The sequence below is a fragment of the Aethalodelphis obliquidens genome, unplaced genomic scaffold (assembly GCF_003676395.1).
Source record: "Aethalodelphis obliquidens isolate GAN/ISIS:26980383/991018 unplaced genomic scaffold, ASM367639v1 scaffold60, whole genome shotgun sequence".
Taxonomy (NCBI): domain Eukaryota; kingdom Metazoa; phylum Chordata; class Mammalia; order Artiodactyla; family Delphinidae; genus Aethalodelphis; species Aethalodelphis obliquidens.
The window spans coordinates 3,026,508-3,053,058 of NW_020838004.1; the positions used below are offsets into that span (position 1 = coordinate 3,026,508).

General features: G+C 36.9%; 1 protein-coding gene across 1 annotated transcript in view; it reads left to right on the forward strand.

The window, feature by feature from the left end:
* The first annotated feature begins 3,801 nt into the window (after positions 1-3,801).
* Positions 3,802-26,551, forward strand: part of DEUP1 (deuterosome assembly protein 1) — an 88,417-nt gene continuing 65,667 nt past the window's right edge. The window contains exons 1-8 of the mRNA XM_027087782.1: positions 3,802-3,864; positions 4,561-4,767; positions 5,215-5,316; positions 6,649-6,699; positions 16,757-16,893; positions 17,735-17,906; positions 19,308-19,403; positions 26,395-26,529. Of these exons, the coding sequence (XP_026943583.1) occupies positions 3,802-3,864; positions 4,561-4,767; positions 5,215-5,316; positions 6,649-6,699; positions 16,757-16,893; positions 17,735-17,906; positions 19,308-19,403; positions 26,395-26,529 (963 nt within the window). The remainder of the gene's footprint in view (positions 3,865-4,560; positions 4,768-5,214; positions 5,317-6,648; positions 6,700-16,756; positions 16,894-17,734; positions 17,907-19,307; positions 19,404-26,394; positions 26,530-26,551) is intronic.

Below are 26,551 nucleotides of genomic sequence, written 5' to 3' on the forward strand. Positions count from 1 at the left end.
TGATTCCTCCAGAATCCAAGAGCACATTAAAAGGATCGTACACCATGATCAAGTGGGGTTTATCCCAGGAATGCAAGGATTCTTCAATATACGCAAATCAATCAGTGTGATACACCATATTAACAAATTGAAGGAGAAAAACCATATGGTCATCTCAATAGATGCAGAGAAAGCTTTTGACAAAATTCAACACCCATTTATGATAAAAACCCTCCAGAAAGTAGGCATAGAGGGAACTTTCCTCAACATAATAAAGACCATATATGACAAACCCACAGCCAACATCGTCCTCAATGGTGAAAAACTGAAAGCATTTCCACTAAGATCAGGAACAAGACAAGGCTGCCCACTCGCACCACTCTTATTCAACATAGTTTCGGAAGTTTTAGCCACAGCAATCAGAGAAGAAAAAGAAATAAAAGGAATCCAAATCGGAAAAGAAGAAGTAAAGCTGTCACTGTTTGCAGATGACATGATACTATACATAGAGAATCCTAAAGATGCCACCAGAAAACTACTAGAGCTAATCAATGAATTAGTTAAAGTAGCAGGATACAAAATTAATGCACAGAAATCTCTTGCATTCCTATACACTAATGATGAAAAATCTGAAAGTGAAATCAAGAAAACACTCCCGTTTACCATTGCAACAAAAAGAATAAAATACCTAGGAATAAATCTACCTGAGGAGACAAAAGACTTGTATTCAGAAAATTATAAGACACTAATGAAAGAAATTAAAAATGATACAAATAGATGGAGAGATATACCATGTTCTTGGATTGGAAGAGTCTACATTGTGAAAATGACTCTACTACCCAAAGCAATCTACGGATTCAGTGCAATCCTATCAAATTACCACTGGCATTTTTCACAGAACTAGAACAAAAATTTCACAATTTGGGCTTTCCTGGTGGCGCAGTGGTTGAGAGTCTGCCTGCCGATGCAGGGGACACGGGTTCGTGCCCTGGTCCAGGAAGATCCCACATGCCATGGAGCAGCTAGGCCCGTGAGCCATGACCGCTGAGCCTGCACGTCCGGAATGGGAGAGGCCACAACAGTGAGAGTTCAGGTACCGCAAAAAAAAAAAAAAAAATTTCACAATTTTTATGGAAAGACAAAAGACCCCGAGTATACAACTTTCTTAACCTTTAGAGTGTCCTTTCCCTCTGAGGCCTATTCATAATTACAACTTTATTTACCTGATTCTTATGAGTTAATACAGTTTTAATTATAATTTGTAAATAATTCTAATATAAGTCAATATATATTTGTAGTTTAATAAATTGTCATGTATTATTTTTGCACATTGAAAATTATTTTTAATTTGATTGATTCTCGTATCTGAGTGGCCCAGACTATACCCCATTATTCTCCCTCCCTCATAATTTATCCCCCACAAAATACACATATTCCTCTCCAGAGTAATCAAATTTAACAAGTTCTAGTTTCTTGTTTCTCTGAAGAAGCAAAGTGAAGTGGACCTAGGGTAGAATTCTGACATCTCAGACTTTGAAGTTAGACCCTGAAGTGTTAGCACAATGCTAAGTGGTTGTAGGAATTCACTGAGTGACTTTGAAAGGAGGGAAAGACACTTAGGAAGAAAGGGGAGGGAGTGAGATAGAGGGGAGGAGGGAGTGAGGGAAGAAAGAAGGGAAGAGAAAGATTCCTTTGAAAGACTCGTTAAGCTGCTATTAAGTTAAGGCAAAGATTAAAGATTACCTCTGTGTAGGGTAAATTTGCACGTAATTTTTACAGGACAATGTTTACAAAAGGTTGGTTGTATTAGTTACAAGTTACATTTTTAAAAAAATGAAAAAGAAATAAGCCATGATATGTGTAAACCTAGGCATGTACATCAGGATCCAGGCACACTCACCCTGACCTGACATTGCAGATGCTCCGTGGTCTGGCATCTTGGAACCACTTGGAGCAGTTGCAAGCCTCTTGTCAGAGCATTGGTGAAACAGAGAGGTGTTAAAACATGAAAATGATAGAAACAGGAGGAGCTCATTAGTTCTCTCCCCTGCGGCGGAAAAAGCAGTTTCACCGGACCGTAGCTCATGTAAAAGCTATGTACAAAAAGCATAACAGAGCCAGGTGCACTGTAGAATCATGCAGTGAAATGGCTTCCAAATTTTCTCTAAAAAAGAGAAAAGCAGAAATGCAAATATCTTGTGATAATCTTATTTTCAAATTATGAAAATACTTTTAAAAAGTTCAAGAATAGGATAAAATGGGTGGATCAGCAAAACAGCTGACTCATGAAGGACAGCTGGTCAGAGTACAGATGAAGTCTGTACCATTCATATAAGAAACTGAAGTGGGATATGAGGCACATTTGGTGCTGTGGCCCAGGGACCCTGGAATACCCAAATCTTGCCTCAGATCACAGACAGTCTCAGGGAGATACATACATACTTACGATGGCAAAGAAAAACAGACACTTTGAGCAGTGAATGATAACGAGGGCACCCACTTCCCACAGTGTCCATGGGGGCCATGAGGACACCCCTGCCCCTCTCAGCCATGGTGGTATTGGCAAAGGACTAGTGGGGAGCCTGAACCCCTCCCCTGGCCACCCAGCAGTAATGAAGAATCCCTTCTCCCAAGTAGCAACAGATGCTTAGTCAAGAACATGGATTCCACCATGGCCTGGCAGGAGTGAGACAGCGCCCCATCTCTCTGATGGTGCATTCTCAGAAAAGGCCTGTTGAGCACAAATTTTATAAAGGACCCAGGGTCTCATAACACAATACCCAAACAGATTAGGGTTTTTATTTTTCTGCAGGTTGGCAGTTCAGAGCTGACACTGGCTCTACCATACCATCAGGGATTCATGGAGCTTACAGTGCAGTGGGGGGACAGATTTTAACAGATAAATGAGGGTATATTCTGTCAGAGGGATGGTAGTGACTGCTTTGAAGGAAAACTAATCAGGTTATGGTAGTAGAGAGTTACAAAGTACATCTGATAAGGTGACATCTGAAGAAAGACCTACAGAAAGTGAGGATTCTCTTCATATGTATTCATATATATGAATATATATATGAATATATATGAAAATATATAATTCATATATATATATATATATTCAATATGGCCTGGGGAATGGCATTCCAGGCAGAGGAGACAGCAAAAGCAAAGGTTCTGGGGCAGGAACATGCTTAGTATTTTCAAGGAACAAAAAAAAGGCCAGTGTGTTTAGAGAGGAGCAAGCCGGGAGGAAGGTGGTAGGTGGTGACCTCAGAGAGACAAATAGAACCAAGTCCTGTAGGGCCTTCCAGACCCTGGTAAAGGCTTTAGGTTTCACTCTGTACAATGGGAAGTCACTGGAAGGCTTTGAGCAAAGCAGTGACATTTTCTGACCTAAAGTTTTGAAAGGCTCATTCTGGTTGCTATGTGAAGACTAAACCATAGCAAAGCAAGGGTAGAAAAGACAGACAAGCTGAACTCTAATTCAGTGGGAGATGGCAGTGGTTTGGATCAGGTTGGTAGAAATAGTGACAAATGGGGATGTTGTGACAGAAAAGCTGATAATATTTAGAAATCATAGATTGAATGTGGAGTGTGCAGGAAGGAGATGCGATGGTGGGCTTTTGTCCCACCAATTGGAAAGATAAGATTGTCATTTATTAAAATAAAGAAGACTGGAGAAAATGCAAGCTTGGTTTGAGATGCCTGTTAGCCATCCAAGTAAAGATCAAATAATTAGCTGTATATCCAAGTCTACATGTATCTTTCTGCTTTATCACCCTCAGTGTGTGGCTTTATTGTTTGGCCCCAACTAATGATTGCAAGATGGCAGAACCATCTCCAGCATCGCATCTGCCTTCCAGGAAGGGAGCAGAGGAAGGGCAATGGGTAAAAACAAGAGAGAGCGTGCCAGCATTTTATTTGGGGTTCCTACAGAAGCCAAAGCCCTGAAACAAGGATTTGGATACAAGTAGTTTATTTGGGAGATGAAAGTATGGTCTATTAGTTTCCTATGACTGCTGTATAACAAACTCAGTGGCTTAAAACAACTAAAATGCATTTACTCACAGTTCTGTGGTCCGGAAGTCCAAAATCAGTGTCACTGGCCAAAATCAAGGTGTCAGCAGGGCTGCATTCCCTCCAGATGCTCTAGGGGAGAATCCGTTCCTTGCTTCTTCAGGCTTCTGGTGACTGCCAGCATTCCTTGGCTTGTGGCTACATCACTCTGATCCTTAAGGCCAGCATCTTCACATCTGTGTCTGATTCATCTTCATATCCCCTTTTCTTGTGTGTGTCAAATTTCCCTCTGCCTCTTTCTTAGGGCCCACCCAGATAATGTAGGATAATCTCCCCATCTCAAGACACTTAATTTATACAAAGAACTTTCTTCCAAATAAAATAACATGAACAGGTTCTGGGGACTCAGACCTTACATCTTTGGTGGCCATTTTTCAGCCTATCACCTGTAGGGTTGGGGAAGTAAAACAAGGAAAGGCAGGTTATCAAACCAAGTACCATTGAGGGTGACTGGAGCAAAATCCTGATGGGGAAACTCTGGAACCCAGTATAAATCACACTCCTCAGAGTTCTTCCATCCAAGAAGCAAATGAATGTTTATACACCAGTAACCGACAGTTATTGGTTGAAGGTTGCTCCTGGGACGGCTTCAATTCCCTGTCACTGCTGGCCTATCACACAGGAGGCAAAGAGGACTCCAGTAGCAAGAGAAGACACTTAGGCAAAGAAATGCAGGTTCTGTCCACTGGAAGTCAGGCTGAGTGCCCTGAAGTGGTAAGTGTGAGAGATGTGTGGGACACCAACAGCAACTGCTGTGGCCTTCTTTTCAACAGCTTCACGGCAACTTCCGCTTACATTTCATAGGCCAGATTTTGTTACATGGCCATGCCTAGCTCCAGGGGAGGCTGGGAAATGTAGTTGTTTTTTTCACTGGACACATTTCCACACTGAATAACATCAGAGCTCTGTTGGTATGGAAGAAAGGAAAGCTGGATGTTGAGTAGGCAACTAGCCACATAGGAGATAAGGATGGAAGCAGACAAGAGATAAGGATGACACAGACTAGGGTTGTATCACTGGATATGGTGAGAAGTAGTCAGAATTTAGTATACTGGGGGCAGTGCCAATAGGACTATGGTTCTGGGGTTTGAGGAAAACCCAAATCTAGAATCATGAAGAGTTTTTTATCTTGAGTAACTGTAACTATGGTGCCAATTAAAGAAATGGAGTGGACTGGAGTGGGAGCAGGTTTGTGGCACAGGGAGTCTAGCATTCTGCTTTGAACTTGTGAAGATTGAGATGCCTATAGACGCCTATGGGAATGTCAGTGTTGAATAGGTAGTTGGTTAGAGAAGTCCGGAGCTCAGCAGCTCAGGCTGCAGATAGAGATTTGGAAGTTATCAGAACAAGCTGGCATTAGAAGTTTCATTAGAAATTTCTAACATTTAGGGAACAGTATATTTCTTAGTTTTCTAGCATTGGAAAAACAGATTTTATCAGTGTTTGCCTAATTCTTCACTGTTAGGATCCAGTGAAATAGACAGCTGCAGTTTTAAATAGAAAAAGGGTAAAGTGACTGTCCTCACATGTACTAACAGTGCAGTCTCTCATCAGATAGACCTTTTGGCAGGAGGGAATTTTAATTGTCTTAAGAGATTGGCTTATAGAATCCATACTTATGGTTATTAGTGGAAGTCAGTCATTAAATATTTAAATGTTTAAATAGTCAAAAAAATTACAAAGGGTAATTATAGATGTTGAAAATGGGATAGCAATATACGTCAGATACAAATTTGATTTTGGGTTCGTACTTTTTCAGTGGCTTTATAATATGTCCAGATTTGCTTTAGTTTCAACCTCTCCCATAGGCTTACAAAAAGAAATATAAAAAAACAAACAAAAAAATCTAAGTTAATGCGTGTGTAAATATTTATTTACTATTAATTGTATCCTATGTTTGTATGTATTAATATGGAATAATTTTTCAGATAATTATTTATGCTTCTAGATGATTGTAGAAATCACCCTGAAGAAAGAGGGTTAGTGCTTGCTAACATTTCACTGTCTCCTTACCTCATTCGATCTGTGAACCAAGATGTTACTCAGAATGTGAATAATTATCATAGAAAAGTTTCAAGAAAAAGTTTATCTGTAATGTAGATCTTTAAACAGAATTTCCATTCCCTTTAGAACATAAAAAAAATGAGATTTTAAATCTCATTTATAAATTCTTATAAAACATTGATAGAGACTTGAAAGCTATGACATTGCATTTTCTTTCTATAAACATCTTTTTTTGATGATTATAATGAAGGCTTTAGAATAAGGCCTTTATAAGTACAGTTAAGCATGCTTTATTGGAATAGTGGGATTTACACCTCCTCCACATCCTAACATTAAGCTTATCACAAATGAGAGCAAAGAATGGACTGAATATGAGCCACCATCTCAAATATGCAATAAGAATAGGCATTGCAATGCTAGTATGTCAGCAAACACTCATGGTGACAGTAAATAACATTTTTGGACAACAAAAAAAGTGCTTGAGAAAAAGCTACTTTTAACTATAATTCAATAATTAATTTTGAACAAGGACAACCATGAAACTATGACCTAAAAATCATAAAGTGATAAATCTTTCATTTACTGTTTTAGGAGAGACAGTTGACTAAAGAGCAGGCTGACACCACAGACATGTCTACAAAAGTGAGTTCTAGGAGTTCTGCTGGAGTCTCTCTCATTTGGTTCTAATTATGTTTCAGGTGTAGTACAGAATGTGACGTGCAAATAGGATTTGTGAGCCACCACAGAAATGTTCAATTCTCTTTATTATTACTTTTGAAACTGAAAAAACAGTTTATCCATTTCTCCTACCTCCACCTCTTGCCTCTGGCCATCACCAATCTGTTACCTGTATCTATGAGTTTGGTTTATATATACATATATCTTATATATATATATATCTTAGACTCCACATATAAGAGAGTACATATGGTATTTGTCTTTCAGTGTCTGACTTATTTCACTTAGCGTAATACCCTCAGGGTTCATCCATGTTGTTGCAAATGGCAAGATATCACTCTTTTGTGTGGCTGAATAATATTCCATTGTGTGTGTGTGTGTGTGTCTATACACACACACACATATACATACATGTACCACATCTTCATCCATTTATCCATCAATGGACGTTTACTTTGTTTCCATAACTTGGCTATTGTTAAATAATGCTGTAATGAACATGGGGATGCATATATCTTTTCAAGTTAGTGTTTTCATTTTCTTCAGATAAATGCCCAGAGGTGTAATTGCTAGATCGTATGGTAGTTCTAGTTTTAATTTTTTGAGGAACCTTCATACTGTTTTCCATAAAAACTGTACCAATTTACATTCCCACCAACAGTGTACAAGTGTTCTCTCTTCTCCACATCCTTGCCAACACTTTATATTTCTAGTCATTTTGATAATAGCCATTCTGACAGGTGTGAGGTGATATCTCATTGTGGGGTTTTTTTGCATTATGTTTAATGATTAGTGATGTAGATTAATGATAAAGAGCATTTTTCATGTGTCTTTTGGACATCTGTATGTCTTTTTTGGAAAAATGTTTATTCAGATCTGCTTTTTTTTTTTTTTTGCGGTATGGGGTCCTCTCACTGTTGTGGCCTCTCCCGTTGTGGAGCACAGGCTCTAGACGCACAGGCTCAGTGGCCATGGCTCACGGGCCCAGCAGCTCCGTGGCATGTGGGATCTTCCCGGACTGGGGCACGAACCCGTGTCCCCTGCATCGGCAGGCGGACTCTCAGCCACTGCACCACCAGGGAAGCCCCAGATCTGCTCATTTATTAATCATATTTTTTTGTATTGAGTTGTATTAGTTGTTTATATATTTTGGATATTTGCAAATGTTTTCTCCATTTTCATTTTGTCAATGATTTCCTTTGCTATGTAGAAACGTTTTAGTTTGATGTAGTCCCACTTGTTTATTTTTGCTTTTGTTCCTTGTACTTTTGGTGTAAGAATCAAAAAATCATCGTCAAGGCATAATGTCAAAGAGCTTTACCACTTGTTTTCTTCTAGGAATTTTATAATTTCGGGTCTTACACTCCAGTCTTTAATCCATTCTGAGTTAATATTTGTGTATAGTGTAAAAGTATTAGTCCAGTTTCAATCTTCTGCATGTGGCTGTCCAATTTTCCCAAAACCATTTATAGAAAAGACTGTCCTTTCCCCATTGTGTATTCTTGGCTTCTTTGTCATCAATTATTTAGCCATATATGCTTGGGTTTATTTCTGGGCTCTTTATTTTCTTCCTTTGATCTGTGTGTCTGCTTTTCTCTGAATATCATACTGTTTAAATTACTATAGCTTGTAATGTAGTTTGAAATTAGAGAGTTTGATACCTTCAGCTTTGTTCTTTCTCAAGATTGCTTTGGCTATTTGGGGTCTTTTATGGTTTCATACAAATTTTAGGATTATTTGTTCTATTTCTGTGAAAAATTCCATTGGGATAGGGATTTTGATAGGGATTGCATTGAATCTGTAGATTGATTTGGGTGGTATGGACATTTTAACAATATTAATTCTTCCAATCCATGAGTATGGAATATCTGTCCATTTATTTGTATTGTTTTCAATTTCTTTAATGTCTTGTAGTTTTCAATATACAGGTCTTCCAACTCCTTGGTTAAATTTATTGCTAGGTATTTTTTTCTTTTTTGATGCAATTGTAAATGGGATTGTTTGCTTAATTTCTCTTTCTGATAGTTCATTATTAGTTTATTTAAATACAACAGATTTTTGTATATTGATGTTGTATCCTACAACTTTACTGAATTTGTTTATTAGTTTTTAACAGTTTTTTGATGGAGTCTTTATACCATATATATATATATATAGTGTCATCTTAATAGAGTGACAGTTTTACTTCTTCCTTTCCAATTTGGATGCCTTTTATTTCTTTTTCTTGCCCAATTACTCTGGCTAGGACTTCCAATGCTAAATTTAATAAAAGTGGTAAGAGTAGGTATCCTTTTCTTGTTCCTGATCTTAGAGGAAAAACTCAGCTTTTCACCATTGAGTATGATGTAAGCGTGTCACATATGGCCTTTATTATGTTGAAGTACTTTTGTATGTCCCCTCTGTACCCACTTTATTGAGGGGTTTTGTCATAATGGATGTTGAATTTTGTCAAATGCTTTTTCTGCATCTATTGATATGATCATATGATTTTTATCCTTTATTTTGTCTATGTGACATATCACAGTGACTGATTTGTGGTTGTTGAATCATCCTTGCATCCCTAGAATAAATCCCACTTGATCATAGTGTATGCCTGTTGAATTTGGTTTGCTAATATTTTGTTGAGGATTTTGCATTTGTGTTCACCAGGTAATTTTCTTTTCTTGTGACATTCTCGTCCGGGTTCAGAATCAAGGTAATGCTGGCCTCATAAAATGAGTTTGGAAGAGTTCCCTCCTCCTTTTTTTTGGAAGAGTTTGAAAAGGATTGGTATTAATTCTTTGAATGTTTGGTAAAATTCACCAGTGAAGCCATCTGGTTCTGGACTTTTGTTTGTTGAGAGGTTTTTGATTATTGATTCAATCTCTTTACTAGCAGTCAGTCTGTTTAGATTTTTTATTTCATTATGATTCAGTCTTGGTAGATTGTATATTTCTAGGAATTTATCCATTTCTTCCAGATTGTCCAATTTGTTAGTGTATAATTTTTCATAGTAGTCTCTTATGATCTGTTTATTTCTGTGGTATCAGTTATAATATCTCCTCTTTCATTTCTGATTTTGAGTCCTCTCTTTTTTTCTTGGTGAGTCTAGCTAGAGGTTTGTCAATTTTATTTATCTTTTTCACAGAACCAGCTTAGTTTCACTGATCTTTTTTTATTGTCTTTTTAATCTCTATTTCACTTACTTCTGCTCTAATCTTTTTATTTCCTTCCTTCTACTAACTTTGGGTTTTGTTTGTTCTTTTTCTAGTTCCTTGAGGTGTAAAGTTAGATTGTTTATTTGAGACTTTTTTTTTTCTTGAGGTAGGTATTTATAGCTAAAACTTCCCTCTTAGGACTACTTTTGCTGCATTCCATAAATTTTGTATGTTACATACCCATTTTCATTTGTCTCAAGGTATTTTTTACTATCTCTTTTTATTTCTTCTTTGAACCTTTGGTTATTCAGTAGCATGTTGTTTAATATCCACACATTTGTGAATTTTCCAGTTTCCTTGTATAATAAATTTATAGTTTCATAACACTGTGGTCAGAAAAGTTGCTTGATATGACTTCAGTCCTTTTAAATTTAGTAAGACTTGTTTTGTGACCTAACATATGATCCATGTACACTTGAGAAGACTGTGTTTTCATTGCTTTTGGATAGAGTATTTTATAAATATCTATTAAGTCCATCTGGTCTAATGTGTTGTTTAAAGGCTGATGTTTTTTAATTGATTATCTGTCTGGATGATCTATCCATTAATGTAAGTGGAGTATTATAGTGTCCTACTATTAGTGTATTGCTGTCTATTTCTCCCTTTAGGTCTGTTAATATTTGCTTTATATATTTAGGTGCTCCTACGTTGGGTGTGTAAATATTTACAAATGTTATATCTTCTTGTTGGACTGACTTCTTTATCATTATACAATGCCCTTTTTTGTCTCTGTTACAGTCTTTGTTTTAAAGTCTATTTTGTCTGATAAAAGTATAGCTACTCCAACTTTTTTTTCAGTTTCCATTTGTATGAGATATCTTTTTCCATCCCTTCACTTTCAGTCTATGTGTGTTCTTACATCCTAATTGAGTCTCTTGTAGGCAGCATATAGATGGGCCTTATTTTCTTATCTGTTCAGCCACTCTGTGTCTTTTGATTGGAGAATTTAGTCCATTTACATTTAAAGTAATTATTTTTTTTAATTTTAAAAATTATTTTTATTTATTATTTATTCATTTTGCCTGTGCTGGGTCTCAGTTGTGGCATGTGGACTTCTTAGCTGTGACATTCAGACTCTTAGTTACGGCATGAGGGCTTCTTAGTTACGGCATGTGGACTTCTTAGTTGTGGCGTGCGGACTCTTAGTTGCAGCATGTGAACTCTTAGTTGTGGCATGCATGTGGTATCTAGTTCCCTGACCAGGGATGGAATCCAGGCCCCTGTGTTTGGAGTGTGGAGTCTTACCCACTGGACCACCAGGAAAGTCCCTAAGATAGCTGTGCACTTACTGCCATTTTGTTAATTGTTTTCTAGCTGTTTTTACAGTTCCTCTCTGTTCCTTTCTTCTTCTCTTGCTCTCTTCCTTTGTGATTTGATGACTTTTTTTAGTGGTATGCTTATATTCCTTTATCTTTTGGGTATTTACTATAGGTTGTTGCTTTGTGGTTACCATGAGGTTTACATGTAACAATTGCTATCTATAACAGTTGACATAAAGTTGATAATAACTTAAGTTTGATACCATTGTAAAGCTCAACATTCTTACTCTTCCCCTTGCTGCATTTAATGTTTTTGATGTCACATTTTACATCTTTTCATCTTGTATATCCCTTAATTGTTGTAATCATAGTTATTTTTACTACCTGTTTTTGAATCTTCTTACTAGCTTTATAAGTGATTAACTCACTACCTTTACTATATATTTATCTTTCCAGTGAGATTTATTCTTTCATATGTGTTCTTGTTATTAATCAGTGCCCTTTCTTTTCAGCTTCAAGAAGGTCCTTTAACATTTCCTGTCAGGCCAATTTAGTGGTGATGAACTCCTTTAGCTTTTGCTTTTCTGGAAAATTCTTTATATCTTTTCTGAATGATAACTTTGCTGGTTAGAATAGTCTTGGTTGAAAATTTTTTTCTTTCACCACTTTGAATATATTGTGTCACTATACATTTAGTAGAACTAAATAATAGTAATATAACTAAGACAGATAGTATGTTAATACATTTTTAAAATGAGTTTTATTAGAATATTTTGAAAAAGGTAAGACCTGATAAGATTGCTCATCAGCCTTTTGGAAACTCATTTTCTTAGGCTTGTCCATGTTGCATGAAATAGTGTCCTCTTTATTTTTTCTCCCTGCTTCCCTTCCTCTCTCCCTCCCCTTTCTCCGTGATGACTTCTATATTTGTTTTTTAAGGCAAAGCCCCTCTTCTCTCTCCCAAGGTGAAGATCCATTTCTGTCAGACATCTCTCATGTCCTAAACTGAACTCACTCTTTTTTTTTTTTTAAATAGACCTGTTATCCCCTTCTGTTTTCCAGACTGGTGATGTATAGACTGACCCTACATTTCAGTTTGCCGAGAACAGACACTGTTTATACCTGTTGTCCTGGAATAATTAATATTAGTGCCCCTTTCACTTTTAAAATTGTCCTGGGTTGGATAACAAATCATGTGGTCACCATAGTTATCTGTCTGATGAAGGTCTGCCTTTTAAGAATCAGCACCTGGGCTTCCCTGGTGATGCAGTGGTTGAGAGTCCACCTGCCGATGCAGGGGACATGGGTTCGTGCCCCGGTCTGGGAAGATCCCACATGCCGCAGAGCGGCTGGGCCCGTGAGCCATGGCCGCTGAGCCTGCGCGTCCGGAGCCTGTGCTCTGCAATGGGAGAGGCCACAACAGTGAGAGGCCTGTCTATCGCAAAAAAAAAAAAAAAAAAAAGAATCAGCACCTAAGCCCATTGTTAAAGGACTTTGGGGTGACATATATTACATGTATCTTACTCTAGCCCCTTTTACTCTGAATGGCTCTCTCCACATTCCATTCCCCTGCCCTTTCCCAACACACTTGCCACTACTGCCTCCATTTACATCACCAGCTTTCTAGTTTGCTCTCTCTTCATCTCCAAATAATGATGTCCTGATATTTTAACTCTAGGATCCCCAGACTGATATGTTACCCTGCAAGTCTCAATGTGCCCCCTCCTTTCTGGCTTAATGCATTCAGACTGCTGTCCTGACCTCAGGATCTTTGTCTTGTGAATTGCTCCCAAGGATAAACCCAATAGTTAGGGCGGGGGTTTACATGTCTTAAGTAGTGTTATCCAGCACAATCCAACCAGTCTCCAATGCTGAAAGATTCAGAGAATTTTTTTTTTCTTTTTTAGCTCCTCAGTCAACTTTTCTAAACTTGGAATAATAAGGTCTACTTTATGGGATGTTATGAGGATTCATGACAGGAAGTACAGGAAAGTAATTAGCATAGTGTTAGTCAGCATTTGACTAAAGGAAGAAATAAAAATATAAATAATGTACTGTCCAGTTGTGGAGGAGGCTAAACTAAGCCTTTTGTATTTTATTTTAAAGTTCACTAGATTTTGGAACAGATATTGATACTGAGACAGCTGAACTGCTATTAATTATCTCTGAGAAACTGAAGAAGGGAAAATATACTACAAGATTAGACAATTGACTTTCAAAAGGGAGTATTAAATATGACCAAAAGCTGAATTTGATGTAAAAGTGTGTTTGACTGAATCTTAGGTAAGACTCTGGAAAAGATTATCAGTGGTTTGTGAGCATCCAGAAGAGGAAGCAGTGGCCACCAGGACTCAGCGTGGATGCGCCTGGACCACTGCATGCTAGACCAGCCTTGCTTCAAAGTGCAAATATGCTGGTACATCAGAGAACATATAGACAGAGATGTACTTGGGCTTTGGCATATTTTATAGGGCTTTTCACCACATATTTTGTGGGAAAAAAAAGTAAGGTTAATTAAGTGGATTAACATCTGATTATAATAAAAGAAATAATCAACAGATCACTGTGACCCTGAAGGGCTTGATAATGGAAGGCCAGAGGGCTCTGTCCTCTCTCCTGTCCTTTATGACATTTAACAATCACTTGTATGGAAAAAAAACTGTATATGTAAAACAAGTAATGCTTATCAAATCTGCTGCTGACACAAAATTGGGAGGTATAGTGAATATATTCTCTGACAGTACCAGGATCACAAAATATATGCTCAGGTGTTACCTCTTTTCAGGAAGGCTTCTGTGATAGTCCACGCTGTCCAATACCCAAGGGGTATTCGGGCCCCTCCTTTCTGTTCCCAAAAGAACTGTATGTATTCATCAATCTGTTACTGTACCTGCCTGCCTTGCAAGTCTTCCTATACACAGGCAGTTGGTCTTCTGTCTCTATCTTCCTAGTTTCTCTGACAGTGGGGAGAAGTCACCTGTGAATGTTTGCTTCCTTAAAGAATCAGTGATGACAACCTACATCGAGGCTGAAACTGTAACACTGAAATGTAATGAAAATAAATATAAATCCCTGCCCTTGGAGCATCCCCCAAAATGAAACAATCACAAGATAGTGAGTAGGTGGCTCTACTCATAGCATTCATGAAAAGGAAAAAGCGTGTTTAGCAAGAAAAAACTCACCTTAAAAGTCATATGATATCACTGCTTTACCCTTCCCCCTCCCAAATTCAAAGCTAAGGTGATCTTCATCTGCTTGAATGAAAGTATGTATCACCTAAAACAAAGGATATGAGAGTCCCTCTCTGAGCTAATTAGACCATACCTTGGGTACCATGTTAAAGTTCTGAACAATACATTTCAAGGAGGAAATCGACAAACAGGAAGGAACTTGTTCAGAGGAGAGCCGCCAGGATTATGAAGGTTCTGAAAATCTTAAAATAGTCATTCATTTCTTCAACTAATACACAGTTCAACAAATGTATATTAAGCATGTAGTATTTCCTAGACAGTATACTAGGTAGTGAATGGTAGAGAAAAAAAAAATCTCTACAAGCAATTGAAGGAAATAAAGATAACTTGTGAAAATAAACAAAGACCACCCAATAACAACAAATGAAGGCTATTTATTCAAAGATTTCTATAAAAAGGGAGTCAGCTATCACTTGCATTTGGCAGACTCAAAGACAGGCAGGAGAGTGGGAAGGCTTAACAGTGAAAAACCAGAAGGCTTCAGGTATGCCTCAGCCCTAGGCTGTCGACATGGGGAAGCTAGAGTCAGGATCGTTAGAAGCAGGGCCTCCTATGTGATTGGTTTGGGGAACATATTTGCCTTTCTCTGGTTGGTCCTGAGTTGGAAGTGGAGGCAAAATTGGGGAAGCTGTCAGTCATTGACCAAGTCTTGACCATTCTAGGACTGTTGCTGCAAAGGTTTTGGGTCAGAATCCATTACCGTATATTCTGGCATTGTCTGTTAGTATATTCAGTCTCAAATATTGAACATTGAGAAGACTCAGGGAGAATCTGGAGGTACACTGATAACTGTATTCAGCATATTGATAACTGTATTCAAGTATTTTATAGTCTACAGTGTTGAAAAGGCATTTGTTCTCAATGGTTACAGTGGATCAAATTAGGACCAGTGGATGAAAAAGTTCTTCAGTATAAGAAAGAACTTTTAAAAACCCACTTCTGTCTAGATGCAATCTCAGACAGTGGTTACCTGCTAAAGGAAAAGTTCAGACCTAGGCTGGGTCACCTCTTGGCAGTGATATTACAAAACAGATCACAAACTTTGGCATGCACCAAGTGGCATGTACTTGATACCTTTGTTACTAATGCAGAATCTGGGCTCTGTTCTAGATTTGCTGAATCTGATCAGTGGGGTATGATAGATGATTCTCTCCAGAAACATTTGTGGAAGGTATGCAAACACTGAATGGGTAGTTGGACTAGATGACTTGTAAAAGCCCTTCCACCTTGAAGGCTAATATTCTGACTTTTGCATATCATAGTCATAACCAGGAAATAAACACTTTGTTCACTTATTTAACAATACCAGTTGAGTAGCTCATATTATGCCACACTCTACTTTAGGCCTATATTTTAATTCTATTAGTATGGTACATTCCTATATGCCAAGGAGATAGTAATGGAAAAAGCTCGTTTGTTGACTCTTCAGAGATTTATTGAGCATCTGCTATGTGCTGGAGCACTGTGCTAAGCCTTGGGGAGATGGTGATGAACAAGACTGATGTAGTCCTTTTTCTTTCAGAGCTTACACCAGCAGAAAAAAATAGACAAAATGTATTTACAGTAAAGGGTGATACATGTTGTTATGAAATAAAAATGGTGTGAAAACCATTCTTTTCATTCTGTTTTTTTCTCCCACATCAGAACTCCAACCAAAATCCAATCAAGTTTTTTATAGAGGAACTAGTATTTCCTTTCCTCAGACTTGTTTTAGGTTTTAAGTAAAAATTGAGAGCCTTTGGGCCTTAGCCCAGGAATGTTAGAAGACTTAAGAACGGCATTTTGTACTTAAAACCTCTGTGGTGTCAAAACGGGTGAATCTGCTGTTGAATAAGCCAATCAAAGGGACATCTCTTGTTCAGGATGATTCTGGGTACTTGAGGAAGGGATTCTGGAAATTCTGAGTTCTTTGAGTTCAAATACCTATTTCTAAATGTATTGCAACAGAGCTAATTTGTACTACATTTTTCAAGCAAGTTCTTCTGCAAAACACCATGTCTTTTGCTGTGTGGTATACAGGAAGGAGCTTAATTAAGATGGGAAGCAGCCGTCTAAGATCTATTTCTGGCTCTTCCATTAATTAATGTGTGACCTTGATGTCGCTGGGCTTCAGTTTTTTAAAAATGCTAAATGATCCTTAATTAGCCCTAAAATTCTGATTTGGTGAAACTAAATGGAGGAAATGATGTCTTTTACACCTGCCTCTCCTGCCTTCCTCCCAGCTACGCAAATATATTGAAAGCCCTATCAGCACCATTGAATGGATACTGAAGTAACTTGCTTTTCTCATCTGGACATTTGTGTGTTCTTTAAGCTGAAGTCTGAGGCCTCAACATCTACCTGCTTATCCAGGCTGAATGACTGGATTTATACCAGGTCCTTGCGGAATGCTTCAGCTTCTATGAAGGAGAACCCTGCCCTGGGAGCACTTAGCAATCTCTCCAACTCTCGGTCTCTAATTCTAGTTATCATCAAGCGTCTTGTTTCAAACACAGTAGACCTTCCTAGACTCAAAATATTACCACTTTTCTGACTAATAGTATCCCCATTGTCTAAAATCTTACATTACTCTGCCCACACCTGCCCACTTAGATTCCTTCCAAAGAGATACCACCAGCCAGATCACACCAAGTTTCTCTCCCGAAGGAGCAGCAGTGTAGCCCAGATAGTACATTTGAATCTGGTCCTACCTAGCCTGGGCTTGTTCCTCTCTCCCTGGCAGGCACAATTGAAGCCCCAGCTGACCTGCCGTCAAACCTCCTCAACTTATGATAAGCACATAGGTATATGTATATTTACATGTAAGAGCATGGAATCATTTTTCATAATTAGAATTTTCCTTCGAATTAGCCCACTCTAAAATTAATTAATTAATTTATTATTTTTAAACTAACTTTCTTTATTGTGACCTTATTTCTGACGTAATCCACACAATATTTTTTCATTTTAGGACTCCGTTGTCTAAGTCAAAACTTTTGGGTCAGGGAGATCCATGCATTACCACCAGTACATAAGAGAAATGCAGGCAGTGACTTTATCAATATATTGCGTTATATTATGGCAGCAACTGTACTTTTTAAAATGCCTTTGAAAAGTATGTACACTGTTAGCTCTGAAATTAGCTTTTAGTTTTAATTTAAAACGTTAACCTCTGGTTTTCGGAATTCTTCCTATTTGAATAATTGAACAGTTTGAGGAAATAATGATCAAGCTATTCAAAGCAAGACCATAATTTTTCTTGTTCTCACATTTCACTCTTTTTAAATGTATTTTACTTTTCTACAATTGCCAGAGTTTCTCCTTGTGAGGCTGAGCTTCAGGAATTAATGGAACAGATTGACATCATGGTAAACAACAAAAAACTGGATTGGGAAAGGAAGATGCGGGCTCTGGAGACACGATTAGATCTTCGGGATCAAGAGTTGGCAAGTGCACAAACTTGTTTAGAACAGAAAGGTCAAGAGGTACTGCAGAGATGTGTTAATAAATTGTTAATTCCTCAGACTGTTATAAATAGTATTTGTCCTGTCCAAATATATTTTTCATTACACATACTTTTTATCAGGCATCAGCAATAGTATTTATAGCTTGAAATTCTGTCACAGTGTGCTAAATGTATTCTATCAAATAAGCGGCAAACAGAGCTTAAACTGGTAGTAATTTGCCAATGCAGACAGAAATAGAGTCTAGTCAATGTCATCTAGGAAAGTGAACAAACATTCAATATGTATGTGAAATAAATGCTGTTTGCAAGCAAAGATGTCCGTGCCTTTGCTGCTGTAGAAACAAAGTAGTCAACAAAGCTGTGCCTTTGGATGAGGCAGAGTTCAGGAACATTTGCCTTTTCTCATCTGCTAGAAGAATCTTTCCTAAAAGAAGTAAAAGGTAAAGCCTTGATTGCAGAACAAGAGAGAAAACAGTTTGGTGAAGGGAGTGTGTGTGTACCTGGGCGCCCACTTGGGAGGAATGCCCTGGGCCCCGGTGAAGGTGCTTGTGGCCAAGCTGGTGATGGTAGAAGGAGGTCTGAGTGCTCTCGGGCCTGCAGAGGAGTTCAGGAAAGGCATACGCTTCACCTAATGTGGACTTTCATGTCTGTGAATTTTTCTTTGGGGTGAGGCATAAGAAACATGTTTACTGATCACATGCTAATAACTAAAACATCAAGTCAACTTGTTCAGTGGCCGTTTTTCTACCTCTAATGGCCTCTCAATGGAACTTAGTTTTTTGTCATGGTTAACTAAGTTAATGTTTGGCCTAGTTAGTTATCAATAGAGGCAGGTCATAAGACCTGGCACACGGAAGGGACTATTTTCTCATTTTTGTACCTGTCACAATACAGATGTGCGAGCAGGGGCCTCGCCTACTTTTTAAGCGGACAAATTCTGTAAGCCAAATCCCTAAGGACTCCTCTTAGACATTTTTCTTTTTCTTTTTAATTTGTTAGTCCTTATAAAAATGTAACAATTATTCCACAACACCACTAAAACAGAGCTCCCATTGAAGGTAGTAGCACCTAAAATAAAGGCTGAAGTGTGTCTGCAGGGGTTCTGCCCCAGGAACGATGACATAAGCCTCCCAAAAAGATAATGCGAAGTAAATTTTAAATCTTGCTTTAGAATGTGCCGGTGAGAAGGATCTTTTGTCAAACATCCATACCATACTGTCTTAATGTGTACCCAGTGGAATAGTGCTAGCTACATTTGGTTTCTGTGAATTTAATTATTAATAACTATTCTAAGAACCACAGTACAAATATTTATTCTTGGTTTGGTACAGCAGTTTTATGTGAACTGTACTCCTCTTTTGTACATTTTCTGATTTTGTCAGGCAAAATTTAGAAAAATTAAATTTTATTCTTAATTCAGGTGGGGTTACTTAGACAGAAGTTGGACAGTTTGGAAAAATGTAACTTAGCAATGACTCAGAATTACGAAGGACAACTACAAACCCTAAAAGCTCAAGTAAGGAAACTTATTACAATTTAATATTATATGTTTTGGTATATGTTTTGACCTATAAAATTGTGTTAATTTTGTTAAAATGAATTATTTTTAGTACAAGCAAAAGTTCTAGTATTTCAACTACAGGTTATATGTTTGGCCCTGTGTTTCATTGTTTTATGTGTATTGATTTTGTCTCTTTTATTAGATTGTCAGCCCTGTATCCCTTTAACTCTTAGCACAGTGCTAGACTAATGGCTTTCTATTTATCAAGTGATTAGTAGGTTAATTATATCATGATAATTAGCTTTGTGAACAACAACAACAAAGTATTATCTTTTGTAGTCACTACTTCCTAATAGGGGTGTCCTTTCTTCTATGGCAATTTAAAATATGGAGGTTTGCTATTATGAAATAGATATTTGAAAGAACAAAACTGGTCTTTATTGCTTTATTACTGGTAGGGCTGTTTCATAAATGAGAGGGCTTCTGCATATATGATGAGAGGGATACTGATTTCTTTCTGATTTATCCCTATATTATACTCCCCACTGTGCTAGGAAGCAAAAAGTCTTCTCTTTCTTCCCACAGGTGACACATAGGGCAATAAGCATCTGAGCATCTCAGGTCTCATAGGTACTGTATCCTTGCTTCACTTAGTAAATTAATCAATGGGAAATATGGTTTGATTATGAATTTTACTTTACAACCAGCTTTCTCTGGAGTGCAGAGATTTCACAGATGATAATATAGTTAAAAGAGCCCAAAGAAGTTAAAGTTCCTCCTTATGTACCATTTTAGGGAGGTGATCAGCCATTACAATAGGAATATGAAGCACTTGATTCCACTTAATGGGTATGATCTTACAAGACTAGCTCTTAAGTCTACCTAGATATTTTGCCTGCAATTTAAATAGCTGCTGCTAGATGGTAGCTTGAATTACAAAACTTTATATGGGTTTTCCTAGTTAAGACTCTAAGCATTTAACACTTAAGTCAATCAACCTTACTTTTTCTATAAAGATGAAGCTCTAACATAGCAACATAAATATTGAATCCCTATAATTTTTCAGTATAAACAAAGAGATCACAACCTGGAATAAGTTTGAAAAAATACAGAAATCTAGATACAAGTTAAGTACCATCTCTAAATTATATTTAACGAGTTCAGCCGTAGCTTACCAGATCTTTAATTTCTGGATTTCTTTTTCATGTCTGTTGTTAAAAAGTTTTGGGCTTGTTTACAGGCACTGAGCAGTCATTTAATATATGAATCCTTGCCATTTGATGCTTTGCAGCTCTATTTTATTACTCAGCTGCCAGCTAGCCAACAAATGTCTTTACGGCACTTTTCACAAAAATTTGTTCTGTGTACTAACACTGAGAGCTTAGGAAATGCTATTTACTCTTCCTCTTCTCCTGGACATTCACAGTGCATAGTAGCATATTACAGGCTGTGAGAAGTCTTGCTTTGAAAACATCCATTTAGCCCTTTTAATCCATCATTTTTCAAACATATTTGACCATGGAACCCTTTTGTTTTTTAAACTAAAACCAACTAACACCATAGCACAGCTACAATGTAAACACCATAAACAGGTATTTCATAGGATACACTTTGGAAACACTACATCGTTGTTGAGAGAACAGCCATAATGCTTCCGCTGCAGTTTTCTGCTTCTCTTTTCTTCTCTGGTTAAAAGAAAGGAAAGGAGAGAGTTAGGGGGGGGAAGGCAGAAGAGAAGGAAGAGGAAAGGAGGGAAAAAGACAGAGAGAAAAAGAAAAGTACTATGTATTTGACTTGGTTTGCATAATAACTAGTAATATGTCATTTTTCTAACCAGAAAGTGATATCTTGTGGCAAACATGCTTTTGTTGCTGCTGGCTCACTCTACTGCTTCTTTCTTTGAAATTCCTCATTTCTTTACAATCTTATTTTCCTAAAATTTCTTAAGGGTACATTTTACCACACTCTGCCTTAAAAAACTCAACTCTGTCAAAACTTTCTTGTAGAAATTGCTTCCTTTTATAAAATGGGATGTTTTCTTTTCCTTCTAACCATTATAAAACTATAATTATATATATATTTGAGATTTCTACTTCTGGAAAGATGGAGTCAATGTACTTTCCCCTATTCTTCCTGCTAAATGGAACTAGAAATCCTGGGCATTATTTATAAAACAATAAGAAGACTCTGAGAAGTGGAGAGGAAAGACAGACCAACTAGGACCTTGGGACCCAAGGAACAACATGGTGGTGAGTTCCTGGAATTTCTTTTTACCTCTTATATCCCAGACTGGATAACAGAGAAGCCAGCAACCCAGACACTCCAGTGGGCACAATCAAACAAAAAGAGCCCCAAGGAAAGCCTGCTGCCTACAAGTGAAAAACCAGAAGAACAGACAACCTACCAAGATTAAACACTTTTAGATAATAACTGCTTGACACTAGCCAAAGGCCACAGAATAAGACTATGGCTGCAAACCCACTTCACCAGCAGAGACTGAGTGGACAGCCTCGGTTCCACCCTTACTATCTATAATGAGGTAGCTCAGGCCCCAACCTGGATGGAGTCAGAGAAGACTGAGTGGAAATCCAGGAGTTTCATCGCCACGGGGTGTCAACAAGGCCCTCCCCAGCCCATGGTGTCAGTGGAGACCATGTGGAGAGCCTGGACTTCTCTGGCCATCTGGTGGTGATGAGGCAGCCCTCCTCCTCTTCTCTGGAATGGTATCCAAGGAAGCCTAATGAGGAGTCAGGACATTCACCACCTCTCCATAGTAACAGGGCTACGCCCCTCACTACAGCATCATTGAAGGCCATGTGAGAAGCAGTAACAAGGCACCTATGCCCCTCCAATCAAAGTGTTGTCAGTGGAAAATGTGGGGAGGCTGAACTCTCACTCCCACTCAGCAGTAATGAGGAATACCTCCTCCCAGTTACCAGCTGAGGCCAAGTTAAGACCTGAACTTTCCCTGCCAGCTGACAGCAACGAGGCAGCATTCTATTTTTCCCTACTGGGATGTTGTCAGAAAAGGACTGCTAAAACACAATATTTAAATAAAATCTAGAGTCATGTAACACAATACCCAAAAATGGCCTCAGTTAAAAAATCGCTCATCACACCGAAGACAAGGAAAATCTCAACTTGAATGAGAATAGGCAATCAAGAGACACCAACACTGAGTTGATATAGGTGTTAGAATTATCTGACAAGGAGTTTAAAGCAGCTATTATAAAAATGCTTCAGTGAGCAATTACAAACATCCCTGAAACAAATTAAATTAGAACGTTTTAGCAAAGAAATAAAACTAAAGAGCAAGCAGTTAGAAATTTTATAACTGAAAAATACAATAACCAAACTAAAAAAATTCAATGGATAAGCTCAAAAGCAGAATGGAGAGGACAGAGGACATAATCAGTGAACTTGAACATAGCAAAATAGAAATTACCCAATCTGAATAACAGAGAGAAAACAGACTAAAAGAAAATGAACCTCAAGGACCTGTAGTATTATTACAAAAGGTTGAAAAATTGTATCATCAGAGTCCCAGAAAAGAGGAGAAAAAAGGGTAGGACTGAAAAAGTATTCAAAGAAGTAATGACTGAAAAGTTTCAAAACCTGGCAAAAGATGTAAATCTACAGATTCAAGAGGCTGTGTGACACTCAAATATGATAAATCCAAACAAATCTACACCAAGACACATCATGGTCAAAGTTCTGAAAACTAAGACAAAGTCTTGGAAACAGGAAGAGAGAAATAACACTTTGCCTATGTAGAAAAGCCAATTCAGGTAATGGATTTCTTATCAGAGACCACGGAGGCCAGAAGGAAGTGGAATGTTTTTCAATTGCTGAAAGAGAAAAAGTGTCAACCCAGAATTCCATGTTCAGAGAAAATATCCTTAAGAATCAAGAGGAAATTGAGAAATTCTCAAATGAAGGAAAACTAAGAGATTTTGTCAGTAATAGATCTGCCCTAAAAGGATAGCCAAAGGAAGTTCTCTTGGTAGAAAGGAAATGATAAAGACTTTTGAGACATCAGGAAGGAAGAAAAAAAATGGAAAAAGTGAGAACATGGGTAAATGCAATAGACTTTACTTCTCTTGAGTTTTCTATTGATAAATTGTTTGACAGCTGAAGCAAAAATTATAACAGTGTCTAAAGTGATTCTTAATGTATATTGAGAAATTTCTTAAAGACAATAATGTTAGAAATGGGTCATGGCAAAGGGACATAAAGAGAACTAAGATGCTGCACTTCACTTGAACTGGTAAAATGTTGACACCAGTAGATTGTAATAAGCTATGTATCTATAATATTACACCTAGAGCAATAACTAAAAATGCTATACAAAGAAATACATTCAAAAATACTATAGATAAATCAAAATGGAATTCTAAAAAATGTTCAAAGAACCCAGAGGAAGTCAGGAAAGCTAAAACAGAGAAAACAAAACCTGGATAACAAACAGAAAACAAATAAATGTCAGGCTTAAACCCTAACATAATAATAATTACATTAAATGAAAATGGTCTAAATACACGTGTTAAAAGATAGAGATTTACAGAGTAAATTTTAAAAATGACCAAACTATATGCTGTGTTCCAGAAACTCACTTCAAATATAACTACATATGTAAATTGAAAGTAAAAAATAGAAAAAACAAAAAAAGATAGAAAAATATATACCCTACAAATATTAATCAAAAGAGAGCAGAAGTGGTGCCAAAATAATTCAATGGAGAAAAACTAGTCTTTTCAACAGTGACAGAACAACTGGATATCCACATGAAAAAGAATTAAGTTCAACCCTTACCACAGACAAAAATTAACTCAAAATGGATCAAAGACCTAAATATAAAAACTAAATCTGTAAAACTCTTAGAAGAAAACATAGGAGTAAATCCTCATGATTTTGGATTAAGCAATAGTTTCTTAGATTTGGCACCAAAAGCACCAAAAGAAAAATTAGGTAAACTTGATTTCATGAAAATTTTAAAAACCTTTGTGCTTCAGAGCACACCAAAAGAAAGTGAAAAGACAACCGACAAAATGGGAGAAAACATTTGCAAATCATATATTTGATAAGGGACTAGTGTCCATAATTTAAAAAAAAAAACTCTTACTAGTCAACAGTAAAAAGAAGACCAAATTTTAAAATGGGCATAGGTATAAATAGGCATTTCTCCAAAGGAGATAAATAAATGACCAATAAGCACATGAAAAAGTGCTGAACATCATTAGTCATTAGGGAAATGCAAATCAAAACCATAATGAGATACCCCTTCACACCTGCTAATAGCTATAACCAAATGATAGATAACAGCAAATGTTTGTGAGGATATGGAGAAATTGGAATCCTATACATTACCACTGGAAATGAAAAATGGTGCAGCCACTTTGGAAAACTGTTTGGCAGTTCCTTAAAAAGTTAAACTTAGAGTTTCCATGTGACCCAGCTATTCTACTCCTAGGTATATACCCAAGAGAAATTAAAACATATATCCACACAAAAACTTGTACACAGATGTTCATAGTAGCATTTTTCCATAATATCCAAAAAGTGGAAACAATCCAAGTGTCCATCAATTGATGAATGGATAAACAAAATGTGGTATATCCATGCAATGAAATATTATTCAGCCATTAAAAGGAATGAAATATTGATACATGCTACAACATGGATGAACCTTGAAAACATTATGCTAAGTGAAAGAAACCAGACACAAAAGACTACATGTTGTATGACTCCATTAATATGAAATGATCAGAATAGGCAAATCTATAGAAACAGAAAGTAGATTAGTTGTTGCCAGGCCTTGGGGAAGGAGGAAATGTGTAGTCCCTGTTAACAGATATAGGGTTTCTAACAGAGGTGATGAAAATATTCTGAAATTAGGTAGTGTGATAGTTATACAACTATGAATATACTAGAAACCAATGAAGTATATACTCTAAAGGGTGAATTTTATAGTAGGTGAATTATATATCAATTTTAAAAACAATGTGAGAAGGAAAAAGGAAGCAGCAATGACTACATTACTGTCAGATAAAGTAGACACAATTGTTCACAGCTTTACTTATAATAGTCAAAAACTGGGAGCAACCAAAAACGTCTCAATACGTGAATGGTCAAACTGTGGTTACATCCATACCATGGAATAATACTGAACAATAAAAAGGAATGAACTATTGATACACTCTTGCACATATTGTACTGACATCAAGTTCCTGGGTTTGATACTGTACTATATAGTTCAATAAGGTGTAAATATTTGGGGAAACTGGATGAAGAGGACCCAGAACCTCTCTGTAATATCTTTGCAACTTCCTCTGAATCTATACTTATTTCAAGATAAAAAATAAAAACAAAAAAACTTGTTAAGTTATTTAGAAATTTCCTATCAACAGATGTTGATAGACCATGACACTTATAATCAATTACTTGAAGGTAGAAGCAAGAAAAAAAATAATACAGAGTCTAAGTTATAACAAGAATTACTGGTAAGAAAAAGATCAAGCTTGATATTTAATTTTATTTAAACTTATATCAACATGAATAAGTGTATGTTGTTTGTATCTTTTAAATTAAGTCCTTAGTTTTCTTAAATGGAGTATAAGTTGGTTATTTTATAGATTGAGTTACTGAAATTAAAATTGTCAACACAAGATGTCACTAAATAAAAATAAGAAAAAAACTTGCTTGTTTTAAATTTTGAGCCTTGCTACATATGGTTAAGACAAAACTGAACAAAACATTTTATCAAGTGAATCGCTGTTTAACTGTGCAGTTAATGAACTTCCAAATTTACATGAAAGCTGAATTGCGTTCAGCTTCAATAATTTAGTTTTAATAACTAGTTCTATCTTCACTAATTGGAACATTTAAGCTTTACTGCATTTCCTAATCGTGACTTAAATTTTGAAAGAGGTACACAAGAAAAGAACTATCGTGAAATCGAGGTAGAAATAACCAATAGTAAAATGTTATCATTCTGTATTATTTACAGTTCTCCAAACTAACTAATAGCTTTGAAAAACTGAGATTACACCAGATGAAACAAAATAATTTTCGACAAAAAGAAGTACCACACGTCAAAGAAGAAATACCCTTTGAACTGAGCAATTTGAACCAGAAATTAGAGGTGAGCTATATTTTCTTAGTTT